We start from the raw sequence: 24,688 nt of genomic DNA, 5'->3' as shown, positions 1-24,688 counted from the left end.
AGGAGAAGTTGGTTGAGTTCGTTTGCCAAGAAAAGGGTTAACCATAAGAGGATAAAGCATATTATAAATTCATATATAAAGAAATTGCTCTGGAGATGCCCTAGACCAATCCTTCATGGAATTTTCCACTGCATTTGAACTAATAAGTCACTTATTGCAAGGAAGAAACCTTAAAAGATGAATCGCATTCTCATAATTGCACATCCTGGGACACCACCTTCGGGATCTTAAAATGAACTTCCAATTTTTGTCTGAGATTCGGCTATTTCCGGTGTTAGTCACTGCAACTTGCATTTGTCCTACAATTCTCCCTTCCATCTCTGAAATACAATTTTAGAAAATGGTCAGGATAAGGAATTTTTATGGGGAAAAACCGATGAAGAAGAAAAAGAGAAGGAAAAAACTTATCCTGTTATTGATCTCAGACGCTGCATTTTTATGACTATATAAGTATAAATAAGTACTAAATTTAACCTATTCAATACTTTTGATTGGCCCTATGTCAACTTTTTCCAATCCAGTAGCATCAAATAAATCAAGTAAATTAGACAGAATAAATATCTGGTATCATGTTTCAACTTCAAAAATGCTTTACTATCTGCATACATTAGATTCACTTTCGAGGAACCAAGAACAAGTGGAGGTATCATAGCATGTCATAAGGCAGGTATTTATAGCACTCCACAGAGTAATTGCATCCGTTTTGATCAGTCAACATAACAAACTTGGATAATGTATACATTTCTGAAAGAAATTCAAGCCTTATTTCAAAACTTATGTTAAAATTTTTGACAGAGGTGGCTTGATAGTGGGTATAGCCAGATGAAACCTCCAATTAATGCAACAATGACCTGACATTATCAAGCGCTTGAAGCAATACTATTGTTCTAGATGCAATGAACTCACTGTAAACATCAAATTTGAAAATAAAATCTCACATAAATCATTCTTTTAGTCCTGAGAGCAGAAAATAAAATCTAAGTGAAACTACTTTCACAGTATCAAAAAAATACCCAAGCTTTGTAATGCTGTCTGCAATACAACATTTTCCTAATTATTGAGCCACAACATTTGCAGAAATTTCAGTTGACAGATAGGCGATTTCTATAAACACCAGCAATATTATAGAAGAGTGACATATAATTACAAAATTGTATCTAAAAGTAAGCGAAAGACAGCTTAGAAAATTACCTTGACAGAAGAATCAAACTAGCAGAAAATGCCAACAATGGGCTAGCTTAGTAGCAGAGCTATAGCATCCATTTGGCCACGCTGAGATCCCACCATGGTAATATAAGCCGACGCATCCAGGTAGTTTTTGATCCTGCACATAATCCTTACCATGTCAGAAGAGAGAGTACATATACCCAGTTTGAGTGCTTTGATGTCCCATAGTTTGCAGATCTAAAAAGCTACTCCTTTATAGGGGAAAAAACAGAGAAAAAACAAAACTGAATAACAGAGAACTGAATTTGCAGAAAAATAATAATGTAATAAGTTTGAATTACAAGACCAAGAGCAGGACTAGTGGACTGAAAAAAATAAAAGGTTGTTGATTTGGTGTTCGCCAAAGCATTCAAGAATGAAATAATTTTTTGAGTGCCCACATATTAGCTTTTGCTACAGCAGAAAAAAAAAATATTTAAAATTTAAAATTAACATTAAGACAAACTAAAAGCCAACTAGTAATATCATTTAGCCTTGTTTATATCATTTTTATAACAAATTCACATTTTGTGAGTTGAACATAAATAAGCTACCTCCACAAATTTTGACTTGAACTGAACCAGAAACTCAAAATACATCTGAAAAGCTAAGCACCCTCTTCACCAATAGTCTCCACAAGAACAAATTCCATCCTTAAAATGATGAAAACGATTTGCATCCCTTACAATAATCTCCCTGTTTACAAGCTTTGATATAAACTTAGTGGCTGAATGACAGTTTACACATGCCCGCAGATTCTTTGTTATTCTAAGAGTAGTTCCAGGAGCTGTACTAATGAGCCCATAAGCTATTGCTATCCTCTCACTATGATTACAAAGTGTCTCCTCCGTCTCTTCATAATTCAAATCATGCAAAACAGATTCTGTATGTGGAACAAATCCAGCTTCCTTCAGCCTTCTCTCCAATATCTCAACTTCCTCAAGAATCTCCTTATATCTTGGATGTGACTTATCCCCCACTCGAAATGCCTGGAGCTTTCCATTAATCTCAATTAGACTATACCCCAGGTCTTTAGTTAGTCCCTTTTCCTTCATCAATACTCGTACCTTTGAAACATGATTCCACAAGCGTGCTGAAGCATAGAGATTTGACAGCTGCACATAGTGCCCTGTATTGTATGGATCTAATGAGAAAAGCCGTTTTGCAGCATATTCTCCCAATGCTACATTGCGGTGGATCTTGCAAGCACTCAGAAGTGCACCCCATACAGAAGTTCCTGGTTCAATAGGCATGTTCATAATAAAATCATGAGCCCGAGTCGAGTAGCCTGCACGACCGAGAAGATCGACGACACAAGCATAATGCTGGTGGCGAGGCTCAATCCCATAATCTCTCATGCTGTGGAAAAACTTCCATCCTTCTTCTACAAGACCTGAATGGTTGCACGCTGTGAGGAGACCAACAAAGGTGACATCATTTGGGTGAACCCCAGATTTCCTCATCGCATGGTAAAGATTAATTGCTTCTCGGCCTCGACCATGCAATCCATATCCCACAATCATTGCACTCCACATAACAATGTCTTTATCATTTGTTCTATCAAAAACCTGGCGAGCCAAATCTACACTTCCACATTTTGCATACATGTCAATGACGGCAGTATTAACAATAATATCATTTCTATACTCACTCTTGCTGATATAATCCTCCATCCATTTTGCTAATGCAAGAGATCCCATTTGAGCACAAGCTAAGATAGCAGAACTAAAAGTGATAGAATCTGTTCTTATATTCTTTGAGATCATCTCACGGAATAACTCCACCGCTTCCTCTGCTTTACCATTCTTTGCATAACCAGAAATCATAGCATTCCACAAAATTAAATTTGGAATCTTCACCCTATCAAACAATGATCTTGCAATTGTCACTTGCCCACATTTAGCATACATGGCTGTAAGTGAAATAAGCAAATCAGGTTCAAGTTCAAGACCCAATTTAGTCACAAAACCATGAACAGATTTCCCTTGCTCCACGTCTCCTACATCAGTGTAAGCCCTCAAAATACTCACAAGAGCGATCCAGTCAGGTTCCACACTCATTTTCCTCATTTGACTAAAAATTCTCAGAGCTTCCGTAGGCTGTGCGTTCTGTGCATATCCAGAAATGATTGAAGTCCAAGAAACAACTGTTCTATCACGCAACCAATCAAACACAGTCCTAGCACACACAATTTGGCCGCATTTAGCATAAAATGCCACAAGACCATTCTGCACAAATATATCCGACTCAAACCCATGCCTAAATATCTGCCCATGTACTCTTCGACCTATTTCACGCGAAGGCAAGCCACTGCAAGCTTTGAGCACAAGTGGGAGGGTAAAGCCATCGGGACTCACCCACGCCACTTGCATTTTTAAATACATTTCAACAGCTTCACTAAAGAAATTGTGTCTGGAATAGCACCTAATAATAGCATTCCACAAAAAGACATCTGGTTCAGTAAATTCATCAAACAGTTCTCTCGCATAGCGAATTTCTCCAAGATTTGAGCTCACATTAATGAGTTTCGTAATTAAGAAACCGCTATTACACAATCCAGATACCAGCAACCGGGCATGAATTTGATTTAAGTTTGTCCGGTGGGTTGAATCATCGATAAGAGACGCGTAAAACGAGTCAGGATTGAAACTGGGGAAATAGAGTTCATGTTCGTCATAATAGTCACCCAAATAAAGGGACGATGATAGAGAAGAAATCTGTTTAAGAAATTCGAACTGGGGCGCGGGAAATTGAAATGTTAGTCCAGACGCCGAACCGAGCTGTAAGATTTTTGCGGGAAGAGGACGTGGAGAAGTTGAACGATGAATGGTTAAAATTTTTGTAATTAGAGGAGGATTTAGAGCCATTTGCTTCTCGAAATATTATTTATATTTAATAGAGTTAAATTTATTTGATTTTAAGGTTTAGCCTACGTACGGTAGGTACAGTCACACTACTTATTACCTTCTCTTATGTAATTCACATTAAAAATTAATAAATAAATTATAACTACCTCTTAATTTAGAATAATTATGGGAAAAGAGTAGCCAGCATGTTTGGTTGATTATTTTTATTCCTATTCTGGATCGGATTATTAAAATAATATTTAGTTTATTTTTTTCAAAACTTTATCCCCAAAACATGATTCTGACATAAGTTTGAATTGTCTGCATCTTCACAGCTTTCTCAGATTTTGACCGTTTCAATTTTTTTTTTTATTCATTTTTCTGCACTGTGTGAACTATTTTCTGCACTGCGTGAACCATTTTCTTCACTTTTCGTGACTGCTTCACCATTTTCTGCGCTGCATCTGACTGAGAAAATTAAACCATTTTCTTCACTGCATTCTTCACCTTTCTTCACTTTTCGTCACTGCTTCACCATTTTCTGCTCTGCATCTGACTGAGGCGTGGACCATTTTCTTCACTGCATTCTTCACCATTTTCTTTACTACAGCTTCACAGCCGTGAACCCACCTCAGCTACTGCATCGCAACAGCCATGAACCCACCTCAGCTACTGCAGCTCCCCAACCGTGAACCCACCTCAGCTATTGCATCTTCACAACCGTGAACCCACCTCAGTTACTGCAGCTCCCCAACCATCAACCCACCTCAACTACTGAATCTTCATAGCCGTGAACCCACCTCAGCTCCCCAGCCACCGTCAACCCACCTCAGCTCCCCAAACACATATTTTATAAATTCAACAAAATATTATATTAATAAATCATTTATAAAAAATATATTAATCAAATATTCAAGTCAAAATACTCAACCAAACATATATTCTATAAATCCTATTCTCGTAATCATAACCCTATCTAACTATCCAATCCTATCCCTAAAATCCTATCCAAAATAATGAACCAAACGCACCTAGCGGTATTGATAAAATTATTTTAAAATATATTTTTAATATACTATATTTATAATTCAATCTCATAGCTTTCTCTTACAATCTTGACATAGTAATTTATAATTGGTTAATTCGTAAATAAGTTTTATCTGTTTAATTACGAGCTAATTAATTATGAGTTAGCGATTGCGAGAAAAAAATTATAAGATGGATTATAAACCAATTTTTATCCCAACATAAAATTAAATTCGAACTTTATAATTTATATTAATTTTTTAAGACATTTTTTAGTTTATTTTATTAATTTAAATATTACTTTTTAATAAAATTATAAATAAAATAAAAATTGGCAGATCAGCGGTGGCATCGTTGGCTCAGCCAGAAGGCAGAAACATAAGAGAGAAAAACAAAAGCTTGCGATCTGAGGAAGAAGATGGAGAAACACATAGAGGATATCTTAAGAAAAATCTCGTTCGGAGCGATAACCGTAGCAACATTTACTCTATTAATGATGATCCTCCAAACCCCTGAAACTTGCATCATCGAAAAAACACCCATGGTCAAATTCCCAAAATCATCTTGCGACTCGTCGCACCGTCAACACCTTCCAATCGAAAAAAAAAACCAACGTCTCTGGTCCACCAAGTCATGGAACCAACAAGTCCACGCTCACATGCTACACTTTCAACAACTCCAACGCCTCAGCCTTCTCTTTAACCACTCCAAAGTCCTCTGCATCTCGGCCGGTGCGGGCCACGAGGTTATGGCTCTGAACAAAATCGGAGTGGCTGATGTCACCGGCGTCGAGTTGATGGATTCGTTGCCGTTAGTGAGCAGGGCCGACCCGCATAATTTGCCCTTTTTTGATGAGGTGTTTGACGTGGCGTTTACGGCGCATTTGACGGAGGCGTTGTTTCCATCACGGTTTGCTGACGAGATGGAGAGGACGGTTAAGAATGATGGGTTGTGTGTGGTTCTTGTGGAGCAATGTGGGGCTCAAGAGCTCAAGGAGATCGTGGGTTTATTTAGAAAGTCAAGTTTTGTTGATGCGGTTAATATTAAGTTTATTGGGTCTAATATAACTCGGATTCTAATGAGAACAACTAGAGTTTCTGCTTGAGTGTTTGAATTTCATTCCATTCGTTATTTGTTGTAGAGTTCAATTGAATTTTATGCTCTGTTGCTGATGAATTAATTTTCCTAACTTTGTAATATAGAATTAGCTAGATTGGTTTACATGGTATTTTAGACATCATAAATTGTATCTACTGACTTTCGGGAATTTGTAATATAATTTTGCCTTGATCAAAACCTGATGAGAATAAAGTGTGTATTTTCTGTGAGTTGTAATTCATGGCAGTGTTATTTGATTTATGCTGATTGTGGCCTTTGCAAATTTGAATATACTGCATGTTCTTTGATGATAAAAATCATGCTTGGAGTAGAGCAAGTTAGGTTCTTCAGAGCTAGGATCAATTTACTGCTCGCTGTTGTATTTACTAAGTTAGCAATTGGAATTTTCAGCATTTGAATTTCAAGCACTTTTGTGAATATGGGTATGTGCACAGTCAAGTACCGCGGTAAGTTCAATTTCTAACTCAAGTGACAAACTTCATGCTTCCCTTTTGGTGGATTATACTATGTGAGTATAGCATAAATCTTTCTGATGCCTCATTCTAATTATTGTTTGAGAAGTAAGAAAATATAAATGTGAGAGGATTAAATTGAAAATTGAATCTTGTATTCATGTTAATGGCTTGACGAACTTAGATTTGTGTGTTTACTTATAGATATTTTTGTTGGTGATGTTGCATCACATTCTCTACGTTCAAAATTATACACTGATGTACAAATGTTGAAGATAGTTTGGGAGCTGGTGAAAAAGAAAATGTAGGAAGTGGAGTGCTGGAGTTTGATATCCTGCACTTAAGTTCCATACAAACAAGAAAGCACAGGCATTTACAAGACAAAAAAATGTAACTCTCCACGCACTTTTGTCTGTGTTTGAGTAGTAGCCTTCTTTAAGATCTTTAGATTTCTCCGGAAGAGGGGTACTTTTGATTTTTTCCCCAGTAGTTATAGATTGAAGTTTTGCCACTACTTGCTTTCCTTTCAAAATGGGCATAAACTTCTATTGATTCTTGTTTCTGCCCGTATTCCTATATGTTGTGTGGGTTTTCAGACATATGATCTTATATATTTTATCTTTTCATGCAAATAAGTTTGATTCTTGTCAATTTCCACCTCAAACTGATGCCACATTTTCTACCATGAGTTCCCTGGTCATACTTGAAAACATTTTTGGGTAACCATATGTTATCAACCATGTTCAAAATGGTATGGTGTTTTTCTTTACTTTTTTGTTATATTTGTACTGTTTTCTCTAGAGATGGGACCATATAAAGGGTCACTGTCCATGGGGGAAAGGCTGTTGGCTGGAGAGAGGTTTCAATTATACAGCCAGGAAGTAGCCACAAAAACAATGACAGTTCTAGTTAACAAGGATAACTTGGATATTGCAGTGGCCCCATGTCCGAGGTTAACACGCGGTGGACTTTGGTGCTTTTCCGGCCTTCATACTGTCTCTCTTGTAGCAGTATAATGGCAGGCAGTGGTAGTGGTACTACTAGTTAAGAATATCAAAGAAAGAAAGATGCTATCAGTCCATTCCACGGCTGCACCTTTTGACTGTTTAGCCTCAGCCCAATGGCATAGCCTGAAGCCTATACCAATAGATCAAACTTCATCAAACTCAAATGCTTTCATGAGTGATCGTCCCAACATGCAAAATACCTGTATCTCTCCAGTAATATTCGAACAGTTTGCACCATTATAATCTTCTAGTTGGTCCAATGCATTTGGTTCCGCATAATTAAAGGATATGTGAATCGTTAAGGTTTATCGGGCCATTAGCAATAGAAGAATCAACATTCTTGAGTAAACTTCTCTTACACGAAATTTGCCAGATTTGCTATAGAATTTCCCTGATTTAGACATAGGAATAGGATATGAGGATTCTGGGAACCGATTTTGTTGAAGTTAAAGATTGTATAGTATATGTTAAGCCATCAAAAGAAGCGTCATAGTTTAATCTTACAACTATTATAACAATCAGGTGTCGTAACAAATCCAAGTAAAAAAATCAGAGCTGAGGCCATAGACAGGTAACATAAACCATCCAAAAGGAATACACTTAAAATCTACAAAGTGAGACACATAAAAACTATTCTATCTGAGACATCATACGTGGAACAAAGAAAAGTTAACAATCTAAACTAACACAATAGCACACTCTTCTATACGTCATTACCAGCTCTAAGTGATGCGAGACTCTGCTATCTTGATGTATTAGGAAGCTCTGCCATCTCCTAAAGCTTGAGATATTCCATGAATCACGAACTTCTTGGACCAAAAAATGTCAGGTGCAATGATCTGTTCTCCATTAACACACAATCCTTGGGTAGAGTTAACGCCTGCAGTGATCTCAAGATATTGATGGGCAACTATTGTTCTCAATAATGCTTTATCAGGCAAAGAATCAAGTTCTTTGTAAGTAAATCTTTGAGGGAGTATATGAAATCTCACAATTCTGTCTAGCAATGGAGAAGGAGATGCTACAAACAAGAACTCTAGTGGAGCGAAGATTGTTGTTGAATTTAGGTTCATGTGATCTTCAAGAATCCCACCAAGAACAGAATGCAAACCAATCGCAAATGAAACAAAACCATTTGAGCTTAGCAAACGGATAATTCGGCTCCATTCGACTACATTCTTTGATTCGTTGGAATCAGAAACTAGTCTACAATTGGAATCACATATTGGTGATTGCATGTAATTCCAACCCTGGAGAGAATCTTGAGCATTAAAAGATGAAAATGGCCGAAGAACTCCATGAATTGACAAGGGTCCTTCAAGAATCATGTCAGGATGTGACACCAAGACGTGATTGATCTCCAAAAGTCTTTTCTTTGCACCAATCTTGGTTATGGCAATCTTCTGTCCATTAAGAAGGGTTGGGAAGCAACTACCTTGAGGCTTCTTTAAGAGGTCATTCATGGAAAGCTTGAGAGGAGAGGTATGGTACTGAAGAAGATCTTTCGAGAGCCAGGGAGGGAAAGAGGTTTTGGAGATGGCAGAATCTTTGATGGCAAAGATTGTTGAGTTTGGAGAAGACATGAAGATTTCAGGCGAAACCTGGAGAAGAGTGGCAATGATGTTGAAGCCTGATCTTCTAAGAGCTCTGGAGGCGTTTAAAGAGAGCTGATAGGTGGTGGGATTAGTTACTGGGGTTGCAGTGTTGGTATGATGCATGGCTGTTGAGATTGCCATGAAGGCCAAGACTGCTGCTGAGAGGGTGAAGTAGATTGGTGCCTGCCACGATTGTGAACAAGAAGGCGACATTTCTGCTCAGTTTGACGTTATGGTTTAGAGTTTAGACAGAGAGGAGAAAGTGCATTTGTAGAGCAAGGTTTGAAGGAGTTTAATGCTTCTTGGTTTATGTTATTTGTTAGTCGACAGGGAAAAGGAAGAAAAACCGTTGAGTATATACTGTATATGGAAAAAATAAGGGCATGCTACACTTCAAATTAGCCCGGGTTAAGAGAAATTTAAGCCCAACTATGTCTAATGGCTACCTGGGGATATAATTAATATCAAATTAAACGATTTTACAGTGTTAGAATTGAGAATTTGATGATCAAAATGTGTTAAACTGTATATCATGGACATGTGATGTCTTTTGTATCTTTGGTTGCTTTAATTCCAACAAATGAAAGTTATTGTAGCATTAAATTAAGTAAGGGATCACTTTTGTTAAACGCTAGACCTCCAATATGGTTATGGGTGCAGACCCAATTTTTAATGTCATAGGAGTTGAATTGAATTACAGGGATGACAATTATGACTTCTACAACCTTCTAGACACAACAATACAACGGTCTATTTCGTTAATGTAAAAATAAATTCTGAACTCTGCATCTTTGCCACTTTTTTGACTTCTAACATTCTTTTTATGATACCAAGGCCAAATGTGAAACCCATTCAAATCCTAGCTTTGGGTTGTAAGGTCATGATCTGATTTTTGTGGTGTTCCCACCACATTAGGAAATTGCACATCTATATACTGATAACAAAGTCTCATCCTACTTCCTGGTTGGCCTATAGAGACTTCATTAAACTAAGAAATCACAGAAATCGCTTGCGAAAACGGATCTGCCATGTTGAAAAGACTAATTTGCTCAGAGTTGAGAATATTCCATTGACAAGAATGAAAGACATTAAATAAATCAGTTCGTTTTTGCTACAAGAGGAACAATATTACAGTTAGTTATCAAGATTACAGAGTAGGCACCTAAAGCTTAATCATGAAGAGTTTTTTTTTTTTTTGGGGGGGGACAATTCATGATACCATTATACATTAACTTTATACCATCTCCCAGATTTTCATTTTTAAACGCGGGGGCAGGAGAGAGGACAGCAAAGAACAAAATGCAGACAAATAATATTTACTATATAGAAATTTCAATCTAATATTCACATTAATTAAGGTATAAAAAATCTCTGCTAATTTCTCAGATCACATTATAATTTCGTATCAAAATCATCCCACCCTACGCAAGAAGAGGGAAAAGAAAATATCCAAAAGAATCACCAAGATTGGTCACTAGCACCATTTTTCTTCTAGTTACTCTGATGTAGCAAAAAACAGGCGCAAAATAGCAGTGACAAGCCCCAATGATGACTCCGCCACCAGCCACTGACTTATCAGATGAATGATGCTTTCCCACCGTCTGATCTCCGGAGCTCAGCTGCTGTAGACTCATCAGATGATGACTTGAGGGACTTGAAGCAGGTTGATCTGATATTCCAGCTGGTTCATCCTCGCTCTGAGACTTGACTACAGATGGGTTCACCTCAGACTTCTCAGCCACCGCTTGCAACACCAAGATCCCAACAACAATAAACAAAACCAGGACAAGTCTAGCATGTTTATAGAATATGCAAAGACAAGAAAGATTTAGGCTCCGAATCTAAATCAGATTCGCAATGCAAATTGAGAAGTGATATATAATTTGCTTGCATTTGGAAGATTGTGAAGTGGTTGAAGGGTATATATAGAGAGGAAGGAAACGGTGGTTAAGATTGTTGGATTGAAATGAACGTGTGGTTGAGAAACAGCAAAGAAATTTCAGTGAGCTAGAATAGGTGTGGACCCATGTCAGCAGTTGAGTTGAATTGATCTCCTAAAGCTGGGCACACCCTGCCACAGCCAGGTGCCAAACGTAGGACTCGGAGAATTTTAAGGGGACACCTGTCTTATACAAACTATTAACGGATTCTAAGAGGAACTTTCCGTTAATTTTCTACTTTCGTTGTTTACTTTTCTTTTCAATGGTTTCCACCATTGTGCCATGAGATAATCATTAAAAATAAAGAAAAACCCTTTTGTAGCGCAGAATGTGGGTATAATTAAAAATATTAGAGTATATATTTACATTAGTTGTGAAGAAAATATTACCCAAATTTTGTTGATTAAGTGTAATTGTACAGTATTTGCAATCCAAGTTATAACAACTTTATTTAAATTTTAAATGATAGGTTCACAAAATTTGAGGCAAGTTGGCAACACCAGCTGGGACGCGTGGGGTCTATATGATGTCATTGTCAATTCTCATGCTTCTAAAATTTCACCGATCAATTGTGGTTATTATTTATTTTTATTTTTATTTTTATTTTTATTTTTTTTAAACGAATTTTTAAGGTTTTGAAGTTAACCAGTGATCATTTTTATTGGTTATCAAGATAAATCAAACTTAAAACCACTTGTGTAATATCTAAAAACTTCTATTCAACTACTTGATCACTTAAGGTAATTCAATCGTCACAATTGATCCTGTTGATTGGGCTCTGATGTGATATAAGACTCATTTGGACTCATTTCATATTTATTTTACAAAATTATTTATAAAAAAGTTAAACTACATTTGATAGAATTGAATAATTTTACAGAATTTAGTTTCAAAATTGATTTTAATTTTATCGAATAAAAATGGTTTTCATAAATTACCTTAATTGGGAAGTTAAAAAATGAAAGTAAAACTGTAAAAGGTAGATTCGAGAATGAAAAGTCAAGAGTTTTGGTTTACTGGTGGTTAGTTTTAATTAAAGCGTTATGCGTAGAGTCGGTAGTAAGTGGGTTATAGACAGCCAGTATGCACCCAAGACCCAACTACTTACTGTCGACGCCTCAATGCTATTATATGCTCAGGAATCCACTTCAATGTTGACTAATTCCTCACAAAATATGTGCAATGCATAAATAATTATTGTGTTAATATAAGTTTGAATTAACACAACAATTTGTTACTTTATCTTATAATCAGCAATGCTTATTATATCACTTACTTTAGAATTCTAATTTCTAAATTCTACCCCTTAATATGCCCACTTTCAATTGATATGTTAAGAATTTCTGACTTAATTATAAAGATAAATATGATACAACGTACAATGAAACTTTCCTTTCGGTGGTGGGTTTGGGCATGCAATCCTTCACGTGAAGTAGTATTTTATGGCTATATAAAAACAATTATTGAGAAAATCTCAAGAATGGATAAGATGGATGTATATATGACCTCAATTTTGTTTTTAATTTCAGTCGAAAGAGGGTTATCAATATCGTCTACTTCAATAAGGATCCCGTGCTGTTTGGCATCTTGAATACAAGATTTGCGTCGGCTGCTTTTTATTCCACAATCCAAGATGTCACCCATTACTACTAGCTATTTTGTTCGTTTTCAAATGACGGTCACTTTTTTTTTTTTTTTTTTTTTAATTCTCGATATATGAAGATTCGTGCAGTATGATAATACTATTACCGCCTGCCTGCGACCGTAACATCTATATAGTTTTCTATACAGTATTTTTTACTATTTTAATTAATGAAATCGCTTAGACAAAGTTCACACGTTTGACTTCATAAAGATCTTCATTGAGCTGGATCCAATTGTTATATGAGAGAGTAGGTAATTTGCATGGGGATCTTGAAAGTCGGTTACTGATATGCCTTGGACAGCTTCCGAATTTCTACATTCAAATCTTTTCACTTGGCTTATTCCAGAAAAATTTCAATACAAGACTCCTACTATTAATTACTCTATTTTAGTATGCTAAATTTAATAAAACTTTGTAAATAGATACAATAAGGATGAATTAAAAAGTAAAAACTAGGAAATATGTTTTTATGCCAAAAATACACACTAATGTTAGCACCACCGATTAGAGCTCAATAAACACTTAAGGCAAAGTGATATTAGTTGTCAAAAATTCAAACCGCCTTAAAGAGATATTATATAACACTTGTCCCACATTTATCAAAACAATGGATTAGGATGAATGAGAGCTCTCTATATGTCAAGGTAATTTACAAAAGCACTTATTATGTTGAGTTCAAATATATATAAACTAGCAACTCTCTTCATAAAATAATGAAAGGTTTGGCATATGAGAGCTGTAAGCTTCAACCATTATCTTTCCCTGTAAACAAAGTATTACACCATTTTTGTATGCCTTATAGGCAATATTAGAAAAATAGTCAGAGAATAATAAAATAACAGTGGATGTATGATTCGCTTTAAGCATCCGAATCACTACAAAAATCCCTCTTGTCAATCTTTTATTTATGTTTTTTCAAACATATATCATCTCTACACCATATACAACTCTCACAATCATATCACATGTAACTTCTAAGATCATCTTAGCACTTTACACGTGCGAGGTCGTTGATGTCAAAATCACGCATCAACAGTTTGGTGCTAGAAGGAGGGTCTGATTCACATCAGCTCTCCATGTTTTTCTAGCAAGTGTCAACTTCTTCAATAAATTCTAGTTTCTTTTTCTAGAATCACATTATCATATGTAGAAATGTGAGCAGGATAAAGTCTGAATCTGGAGAAGCCGCAAACACAAGAATTGTAGCACTTTTGAGTTAGCTTTCTGATGGTTTAAGAATCATCCAAATTCGAGATCTAAAGCTCAAGTTATCGTCAAAATAATGAAGCCTATTTTAGATCAGTCATATTGTGTGGCCATGTCGCTCAAATCGCACACATCAGATCTGCCAGATCGCATGGCTAGATGGCTCAGATCGCGCGCATCAAATCTGTCAAATCGTGTAGCCAGATTGCTCTAATCTTCAACTTCAGATCACATGGCCAAATCTCTTACATCACGCACATCAGAGCTCTTAGATTGCATGCTCAGATCGCTCTGATCTTCAGCTTCAGATCGCGTGTTTCAGATAGCTTAGATCTTGCACATCAGATCTCTCAGATCATATCGATCTCTCAAGCTCTCAAGCTCCCAAGCTATCGAGCTCTCAAAACTCTCAAATCACGCGTTCAAGATCATTGTGATCACGTGTTCAAGATCTTTGAGATCATGCATTCAAGATTGTTGAGATCACGCATTCAAGATCGTTCAGATCACTCAGATTATACTTTCGAGTGGTCATATCGCGTTTCTAAACAGTCAGATCATGCTTCAAGCACTCAGATCGCGCTTACGAGCACTCAAATCGTGCTTTTGAGCAGCCAGATCGTGCTTTTGAGCACCCATATTGCATTTCTAAGTGGCTAGATCGTGCTTCCAAGCACCCAAATCATGCTTTCGAGCACCTAGATCGCATTTTCGAATGGCCAGATCATGCTTTTGAGCACCCATATCACCCTTTTGAGCACCCAGATCATGCTTCCAAGCACCTAGATCGCGCTTCTGAGCACTCAGATCGATAATTTTGTGTTCTCATATCAAGATATGCACTTTCTGATCAAGTTTCTTATGTTCTCAGATAAAACTTTGCCGTTTCTAATCAAACTTTTTGTGTTCTTAGATCAAGTTTTGCACTTTCTGATCGAACTTCTTGTGTTCTTAGATCAAGCCTCGCGCTTTCTGATCGAACTCTTTATGCTCTTTAATTGAGCTCCATATACTCTCTGATCGAGCTCATAAGCTCACTCATTTACTTGAGATCACGTGCATTAGATCGTTCAGATTGCGTGCTTTAGATTGCTTAATCACATGCACATATCGAGCTCCTTAAGCTCTCAGATTGTGCGCTTCAGATCATTTAGATCGCCTGCCTTAAGCTCTCAGATCGAGCCCATATCAAATCGCGATTAGCTCCTAGTTCTCAAATCGCGATCAACTCTCAACTCTGGGATTATGAACAACCTCAGATCGCGATCAGTTCTCAGCTCTCAGATCGCGACCAACTGCCAGCGTGAGAAAAAACGCGTAAAAAACTTAAAACATCCCCGAAACATACCGAAACAATGGATTTTGGCCCCGAAAATGGCCCCTACGAAGTTCCCTTGCTGCCATGACGTAGAGCTCGGAACGAGCTTTCCATGATTATCTTACGGGCTCCAAAACTTCTCCCGGATCAAAAGTTATAGTTGTTTTAAGTTGACATGTTCGTTTAGGACCTCTGAACCGTCTGTTTGGGCTTCTGACGTCAGCTCTCTCCAGAAATTCATCTGCTAGACATTTTATGTCAGTTATCAGATCGTGATCAGCTTTGGATCACTCCAAGCTCTCAGATTGCAGTCCTAACTCTTAGCAACCAATCATTCCAGACATAATTCAGATCGAAAACATGAGTTTTTGAAGTGTCATTACACACTCTAAAAACTAGGAGGGTTTCATTATGCCAAAAATATACAATGATGTTAGCACCACCAATCAGAGCTCAACAAGCACTTAAAGGCAAAGTGGTATTAGTTGTCAAAAATCTAAATCGCATCAAAGAGATATTATATAACACATGTCTCACCTTTATCAAAATAAAGCATCAGGATGATTGAGAGCTCTTCATGTGTCAAGGCAACTTGCAAAAACATTCATTACGTTGAGCTCAAAGATGCATAAATTAGCAACTCTCTTCATGAAATAAAGGAGGGTTAGGCATATGAGAGTTGGGCACAAATGTGAGCTTCAACCATTATTTTTCTCTGTAAATAAATCATTACGCCATTTTTATATGCCTTACAGGCAATATTAGAAAAATAGTCAAAAAATAATAAAATAACAGTGGATGTAAGATTATCTTTGCATCATATACAACTCTCACAATCATATTACGTGTAACTTCTAAGATTCTTTTATCACTTTACACGTGTGAAATCGTTGGTATTAAAATCACGTATCAAGATATGTATAGGTCATGAGAATACATATTGGAACACTAACCGTGGCCGACTTCAATCTAAATTGTTATACTTTTGGTAAATATCATTAAGTGATTGTTATGTTAAAATGAAAATGCTTGGTGTCGTAAGAATGGTAGAACTATGTTTATGAAATGTCTGGAAGTGGAAGCATAGTACGTGCTCCACATGTTTATGGTTGGATATAATGGTGCAGACAAGAACCCTCAATCTTATCAACCAATCTGCAAACTTTGCTGGGTTTTGGGTGCCTGGTAGATGTGAGAATGCAATCAAAAGTAACAGGGCCTGAACTAGATGGCCCATTTTTGATCTTCGGATTATGAGCCTTGAAACGATTGTGGTAATGCATGTGGCTGTGGAGTTCCATGTGATTAAACTGTGTTAAAACAATTTAATTTCTTGTTTGGAATCACGAAAACAATATCCATCACTGGGGTTGCTGCTGCTTGCCATTGCTACAATGCGGCCCATTGGCCCATTGGTCCACTTTGTTTTTATTTAACAATGACGCTAAACATCCCGCCCCTACTTGTTTCTTGTTTAGTCCCCATCCCTTTATTTCGGCTTTCAACCGGAAAACCTACCTATCTCAATTTAAAGTATCCTTTTCCTTCAAATTTGTAAGTGAAAACAAGTAACTAAACACATTATAATAGCACCTAAATGAACTAACTAAAATAATAATATTAAATCAGGTTTTAGAATATGGTAAATTTACAAAAGTGGGAGAGGATTTATGGTGGATTTGATTTGTCTCTATGACCCCAAAAAAAATTAATAAAAATCAGGTTGCATGATTGAGTTAATATATTTTGTTATGGTGTGTATTGTAATTCAGTGATTATATTTGACTTACTATGATGCGTTTACTCATTTTTAGTGTGAGCAGGGTCTATCAAGTGATTTGGGATGAAAAATGATGTTTGATTGATTGGAGTGTTCCTCTATTTCTACGGTGACATCGACGTATCCAGACTGATGCACGTAATTTTGATGTATTCGTATCATGTTTTTTTGTGAATTTATGGTGTGAATATACTGATCAAGCGGATGTGTGATGTGTATAAGTCTATTTAGGCTTTCTGCCTCCCATGTGTTAAACGAAATCTTTCATTGGATTCTCTCATTGTTTCATGTATACAAACACATTGAAGTTAATTTTCATACATACACTTTATGTGTATTCCATATGCTTATCATATTTAGTCTGTGTTATATAATTCTGATCATCCTAGCACGTCTACTAAATACGCTTCAAAAGTTAATGAATCTATTCTTATATCTTCCATCGCTCTGTTTTATGTAAAAGCGTAGTTGATTTTCGGTGTGGAGGCTTCTACAGGCATGTATTAAAAAATTAATTATATGTATTTCATATTATTTATCGTGTATGTGTTTCTTGTTTTCTCCATCTTTTTCATGTTTAGTTATTTATTTTCAACTTCATTGTTGTGGTGTGGACTCGTGTTAACCTTATATTATTACTATGTTGCCTTTTTGTAGCATAACATTTTGAAATCTACACAGCCTCAAGTATATTCTGATGATCAAAGATCTATGCATTAGATACGCTAAATACTTTTATGATTTTCAGAGCAGTATCGAGACAATTATTGACATGTGTTTAATGTTTATTACATATCTTTTAAGAAGTGGTGTTTACTGGTTTATTGGATTTGCTTGAAGATGGTTGATGATGAGGGAGTATTAATTTAAAACTGAAATGATTTGTGGTTTCAGGGGCATTACTGCTATCATTTCAAGTTGTTTAAAAGCCAAATAATTCTCAGGTTCAGTGCTCAACAGGCGTAGCAGTAGTTTTCTGTGTGATCTAAAGCTACTATAAAAAATTAGTTGAAAGGAACTTGATTCGTGTTTAATAGGTTCTCTTTATCACCAAAATTTTAATTAGAGTATGATAAATGTAAGCCGAATGCTTTTAGTTTTATATTTTATTAATGAGTATGGCTTTAGAATTTTTATATGCTATCATTTACAATTATCTGAAGTTGATTCTTAAATGTTGGATGACAGCCAATACCTCATTAATGCCTCTGCTTCAGTTCTTATAAATCATTATAGGCTACCATTATTGCTTATTTTTAACCCTTATCCTTGGTTATGATTGAGAGACTTTTTCCATTATGGACAGAGACAGAGTAGAAGAATTTGTATTAGTTATAGACTAATAGTTAATCTTAATCCTCCAATAATTCGAGTGAATTGATTAAAAAATTGGCTTTTTCTGCCACCTTCATATGTCTAATCTACCTCTTTCACTCCATTCCAATAAAAAATTTCAGTCATCATTTAACATAGTTTAAGTGGGCTTCACTTGTATTTGGATTTGATCTCTCAAGTCTTTAACCTTTTCCTCTCTTCTTCTACACATGGTTGTGAATTTCAATTACCAGTAATATTTCTTTCATTTGAGCTGTTTTTCTTTTTTCTAACAAATCCACTTGAGGTTTCTGTGTGCTTCTATTTTATTCTTTGTATTGATCAAGAGGGCCCTCCAGAGGCAGAGCATGAGAACCAATTGATTCTTAAAATTGACCCCTATCAAACTTTTTTGCCACACCCATGTCTCATTAAAGGCATTGAGTAAATTCGTTCACCACCCATCATATTTAATATTGGCGTGTCCATGGGGTCTGTTCTTTTGAGTTTGCTTTTAAAATTATTAATATAAATGCAATGAGTGATTCCGAGGGGGGAGCGCTCTAGTGCAGAGCTCAACTCTCATTAGTCACATAGAAGAACATCTTGACCCCATTTCCCAAAAATAAAAGGTAAATTCAGGGTCCACTTTCTAAATAATGTTTACAACTTAATTATTCAGTTGACACATGTTTTTCCTTCTTGGAAAAAAGGGTGAGAACGGGATCACTAATAACAAAGCAGGATTTGATATAATCCTGAATTATTTTGTCTATCTGCATTATTTAGGTGTATTCAAACACAAAGGTCTTTTACAAGTCATTGTTAGGAATAGGAGAGGAGCTTTGTTTTTTGCACGAAGCAGATAATAACCACACATATAAATGACTAATCTTTTATTGAAATTGAAAGATTAATGACAACCAGTTTGAATATACACCTAGCAGCTGAGGATATTGATGTGTCAAACAAAATATTATATTTTGATATTCATGTGCCTCTGTTAGATCCATATCGGAAATCAATACATGGCATAAGTGATTGCAATACTTTTTTCTTACTGAATTCCGGTCATGCAAACTGATCCAACTACATAGATTTTTTCCAGATCCAACTTGAAACACTACTATGATAAATATATATAGATGTTTTTCAGGTTGGCTACTTAAAATATGGAGCATTGGTGTTTTTTAGTACGAGATATTTAGTTCCTGTCTATATCAACCCTTCGTTTGTTATCGAAGATTACAAGATAAAAGTGTGAAACAAAGTATGGCAGACTTAAGGAGTAATTCCAGAACATTGACTTATAATTAATCTTGGACTTACCTCAGGGCTCCATCACTTGGGAAATTAACCTTCTCACTTTCATTTCTTAGAATAATTGTTAAGAACCCCAATTTTTCTAACTATTTGGATCATACTTCTAAATAAGTCCGAACTCATAAAATAGTTAATTCTTAACTTATGAAAAGCAATCCAACTTTCGCAACTTTAATTGTACCCTCTTTTAACATTCATTGAATTTTGTATTATGGCCATAAACCGGTCCACGTTGATCAACAATATAGCTGGTAAAACTGGTTTCTCATCTGTCTGCTTACTTTCATCTATAGGGTCCCCTCTACTTTTGCTTTTTGCATTAGCTAAAAGGAATTTACGCTACGGAGACATCATCCTATAAGAGATGAAGCTTCAATCTGCATCACAAAAGCGATGGGCTCCACAACACCATAATTATTTATATTCTTCCTCTTGATGATTTACCTCAAATCTCCATATCTACCGTTCATGAGCGGAGGAGACTAGATTTTATTAAAGCTTTAGGGACCCTTTCCACATTTAATGTTTAAGTTGTATGGTTGGTAACTTGGTGGCAAGTAATAAATTTTAGAAATTCAAATGACATTAATCTTATTGGTACTATCATACAATCTACAACCACAACGAACAAAACAACATGGAGTTCATGTTTATGACTATGAACTTTCCGACCCCTTTTTTTACACAACCAGAACGTCATCATCATCTTCTTCTTCATAGCCAAACAACCAAAACCCAACCATCAACTAGTGGCGGTGATGCACACACTCTGTGGGAGTGACTGGGAACCTAGCAGCATCAGCGCAGTAGTCATAGATGAGGTGATTGGCTCGAACCCACAAAAGCTGGTGGTTTTGGTGCAAACTCAGCTCGGACATTGTAGGCTCATCCCACCAGTACCTTTTCTCGGCACTGCTGCTACATTTCTTTGCATTATCAACTGCTGCTACTGATACTGGGCATTCGCACGCATCGATTTCAAAGCCCTTGTATGAGGCTACGAAGGGTGCATGGCTCCAGTCAGTTTTGATCCGGCCACCTTGTGTGGCCCAGTCATCTGCATTCCATATTGAACTGTACACTCCCATGGGTTGATCCTTAGGAAAGGGAATTCCTTTGTGTTCCAAGTTGGTGTGCACTCTAACTGGGGTCTCATCCACCAAAAATCTGAACAAAATCAAGACATTGAACTATATATCAGATACCCAAATTACAAACATTGTTATATAGATGTTACACTAAATATACAATATCCTTACCTACCAAATTTAATGACGCCTTGAACATTACATAATTCATTTCACAGAGACCTAGGTGAAAATGCATTGAGTTATCTCCTACCCCACCTCACAGAGGAGTCGGTAGGAATCATTAGAAACTAGGTGGAGTATGACATTGAGATAAGCCACGGTGAATATAGGAAACATTACAGAGTGTACATGTTTCTCTGTAGATCTGAATGGGACCCATAGGGGCATGTATAAGTCATCCAAGATTCGTTCCCTTTTTGTGGGTTTGTTACTTCCTATGGACCTTTCTATACCAACCAAAATCTAATGTCACCCACTGTGCACACACGATTCATGTTAAATAATTTGTTTATGTTACTTCACTTGTCACTGATTATTAATACTGCACTATTATTCCCCTCCCCTTTATTTAGAGCTTTTCAGATTCCTGAAGGTAAAAAAAAGCTAATATGCACCCAAATATACAAGTACATCCATAACAAATACAAATATTATGCCTGTAATTTTATATATTTTTAGTGAAGAAGAAAAAGATGGTGCTTACACAACTTGGCGCTGGTTCCATAGGACTGAATAAGTGTGAAAGTCCTTGGTGGGGTCGAACCAGAGGTCCATTCTCTGTTCCCTGTTACCTACGCCATTCACATACACATTGGTTTGGATCAGGTAGGGTTCACCTGTGGTGTTCCCCAGGAACTCAAAATCAAACTCGTTGTGATTTGGACCATCTGATGACATCTGGGTTTCATAAAAGAAATATCAGAGTCAGAAACATGTAAATTAAACACACAAGGAATAATTATAACAGAACAAGAGAGTAAAGGATATTGATGGAGCCTAACAGTTCTACAGCTAATATGGAAAGAACATTGATTTTTGGTTCTCCGTGATGACGATTACTCAAACGAAGGGTAGAAGAGAAGATGCAGCTCGAAATGATATTATTGGTTGCAGGGCTATGATGGGACTGTGATTAAATAAATATTAACATTAATGAAGTTCATGAGGGTGACAGGAGTCGGTAACCGTGCTAGACGAAGTGTTACTAGTTATTAGCTTGGCTATTATAACTATTTCATGACTCCAAATAAAGCCAAACTTTGAGTTTTGTCTGTAAATGAAAATTTTTCAATGGTTTGGCTTAATTGCGTTTAACATTATTAAATCGGGTCCCGCCTCAAGGAGTAGATAAAGCTGAGTTATTACCAAATAATCAAAGTAAAGTAGGTAGAGAAAATGAGTTAAGGTAAAAAAATTAAAATGGGGCTAATATGAAGAAGAAGATGAATAATCTTTCATTCATTTTTTTATGAGACATGAATAACACTCACATAGAAAGCAGTAACAGTTCCAGCAGAGTCTCCCTCGACTAGTTTAATTTGCATTGAGACTTTCCCAAACATGTACTTGCTCTTTGATCCAAATCCGGCACCTGAAATCAGCAACCCATTATTCATTATTACTCTTAAAACATCGCTCAAATGAAAGCCAGGAGAAAAAGTATAATGAGGTTTCAAAGAACAATCAACAGATAAAATAGCTGAATGAACAACATAATGCATAAAAGGAAGTTAATGGTCTTGAAACACAAAGATAACTGTTATTTACCAGAATAGTTATCAAGCTTGAGCTTGAGAGTGTCCCCTTCTTGAGTAAAATGATCAAGAGCCCAGCTAGGCTGGTATAGCTCTTCAAAGTTTCTTGAGCTAACCAAACCAAGCAAAACAAAACCCACAAAGAAACCCAGAAGCACAGACATTTTAGCCATTGGAGAGGAAGAGGAAGAGAGAGAGAGAGAGCCGAGAGAGTTGGAGCTTTTTCTGTGAAATGCTCTGCTGAGAGTTTACAGAACACTGGGATTTTATAGCCAATTCTATTGGCTTCTTTAACAAGCACCATTTACTATCTTATTGGCCACGTCATCCGGTTCTCATGCCATGTAATATCCCACGTAGGATTCGAGACATGAATAAATTGACAAATAAGCTAAAATTAAAAATGTAGCCGTTGCTATGCATGATTTAGGTATTAGCTGGCCAAAGCTGTGAACTGTGGAGTGGACGCAGTGGGGCTGCACTTGGTACGACATGTCGCTGTTTAAAATAAGGGATGGATTGGAGTATTGATCTAGACGAATGAAGAGTTGACAAGTGGTGAGAGACAGCTGTTTCACTTATGTGTCCAGTTGTCAATGGCAGTATGAGTTAAAAATAAAAAAAAGGGTCCCCCTTTCTTCTCACGCTTTGAAATATCTTTTATAAAACTTTCATACTCTCGAAGATATATAATTCACTCTACTCTCTTCCTCCACTTACAACTTCTACCGATCCGTATTATACTAATCCATTGAAATTAGTATCATCTCATACTAATTTCAATGGATTACTTTAGTTCTAATTGGATGAACAAAATATTTAAATAGAAAAACAGATGGCAAAATGTAATTGATGTATAAATATTTAATATGTTTTAAAAAGAAAACTAGTGTTTATTGAAGTTTAAATAACTAAAATGAAAAATAAAAATAACGAATAAAGGAAAGTGAGTATAGTAAATATGGAAGAGCAGAGAGTAGCTGACTTTATCACCTTTGTTTTTTGGTTTTACTTTGCTGACAAAAATGCCAGCTGGGCAGTACAAGAGCATTATAGAATTAGAATGCCATATCTCTTTACAGTTAAAATTTAATTTCATTTAAAGTTGGGAATTTAATTCCAAAAAATAAATATATAAGGTACGTGGAGATGCGTGCAATATTATAATAAGAAAAAAATACAAGTGGAGGTGGAGCAGGTGTTGGAAATATGCGAGTAAAAGATATTTTAGAGGTTAATGAAGGAAAGGGTGGTCCACCATTTTATTAGTTTTTAATCATCATTTTTTCTCTTTTACATCATTTTTTTCTTTATCAATCATTACACTTTTATAATCATAATTATGAATTAACCCCAAGACCAAGAGCAGTGTTAGTAATTAAGTGAAAAATCAATAACCTATTTAACAAATGGTGGTCAAACAATGACTTTTAGTGGAAAGATGAGTTTTAACTAAAGTGATAAATTAAAGTAGGGGTAAAATGAGGAAAATAGTGCATGAATGAAGATACAAGACAATAATTGTACGAACACAAGCTGGAAATTACTTTTAAGTAAGCACGCATATCCACAAAGAATAATCTTCACTCTCTTGCTCTAATTTCTAACCTTGTCAAGGTTTCTGACATGCTAAATTAGATATTTTATTTCGTGACCATCAAGTACTCAAATAGTACACTCCCGTTCCTCGATGAGACCCGGCTGGACTATTTCCAGTTGTTGCATTTTGAATTTTAGATCGAACTTCAAGTTTATGCTACCCATTTTCTAATTTAATCTTGTTTTAAAGTTAAAAATCCTATGTATGAGTCAGAAAAATCATTACTTGTGCTGAACCCCCTAATGCTTATCACAAGAATGATATATTTTTTTAAAAAGAGATTGAAAGTGCATGGAAAAACGAGCTCTCTCCTTAAAATAATCATGATTACAACTGTAGTTTTCCGAATGGAAAATTGAATTTGTAGTGGAACATTAAAAGCATTATCTATTTTATTTATATATGATATTCATATTATGTTTTATATTTACAAAGGTTAATAAAATGATTAATAAGTTTGTGAATA

General features: G+C 36.0%; 4 protein-coding genes across 4 annotated transcripts; 1 reads left to right on the top strand and 3 right to left on the bottom strand.

Moving 5' to 3' along the window:
- Positions 1–31: 31 nt before the first annotated feature.
- LOC116134975 (pentatricopeptide repeat-containing protein At3g12770) lies at positions 32–4,073 on the bottom strand. The gene is made up of 3 exons (XM_031420662.1): positions 1,761–4,073; positions 1,192–1,324; positions 32–320 (listed from the first exon to the last, which is right to left on the bottom strand). Exon 1 carries the CDS (start codon positions 4,071–4,073, stop codon positions 1,827–1,829), a length of 2,247 nt encoding a protein of 748 aa, XP_031276522.1. The 3' UTR covers positions 32–320; positions 1,192–1,324; positions 1,761–1,826.
- A 1,364-nt stretch (positions 4,074–5,437) lies between these two features.
- On the top strand, positions 5,438–6,384 carry LOC116135025. The gene has a single exon (XM_031420730.1). It carries the CDS (start codon positions 5,497–5,499, stop codon positions 6,181–6,183), a length of 687 nt encoding a protein of 228 aa, XP_031276590.1. The 5' UTR covers positions 5,438–5,496; the 3' UTR covers positions 6,184–6,384.
- A 2,019-nt stretch (positions 6,385–8,403) lies between these two features.
- LOC116134913 (fasciclin-like arabinogalactan protein 21) lies at positions 8,404–9,818 on the bottom strand. Its single transcript, XM_031420601.1, has one exon. It carries the CDS (start codon positions 9,462–9,464, stop codon positions 8,412–8,414), a length of 1,053 nt encoding a protein of 350 aa, XP_031276461.1. The 5' UTR covers positions 9,465–9,818; the 3' UTR covers positions 8,404–8,411.
- Positions 9,819–20,340: 10,522 nt separating this feature from the next.
- Positions 20,341–22,878, bottom strand: LOC116135032 (xyloglucan endotransglucosylase/hydrolase protein 9-like). The gene is made up of 4 exons (XM_031420741.1): positions 22,636–22,878; positions 22,359–22,459; positions 21,572–21,765; positions 20,341–20,944 (listed from the first exon to the last, which is right to left on the bottom strand). The coding sequence occupies exons 1-4, from the start codon at positions 22,793–22,795 to the stop codon at positions 20,524–20,526; spliced, it is 876 nt and encodes a 291-aa protein (XP_031276601.1). The 5' UTR covers positions 22,796–22,878; the 3' UTR covers positions 20,341–20,523.
- Positions 22,879–24,688: the final 1,810 nt, after the last annotated feature.

Source organism: Pistacia vera, unplaced genomic scaffold (genome assembly GCF_008641045.1).
Source record: "Pistacia vera cultivar Batoury unplaced genomic scaffold, PisVer_v2 Contig1086, whole genome shotgun sequence".
Classification (NCBI taxonomy): domain Eukaryota; kingdom Viridiplantae; phylum Streptophyta; class Magnoliopsida; order Sapindales; family Anacardiaceae; genus Pistacia; species Pistacia vera.
The sequence above is the reverse complement of the archived record's forward strand: the minus strand, read 5'-3'. Positions and strand labels throughout refer to the sequence as shown.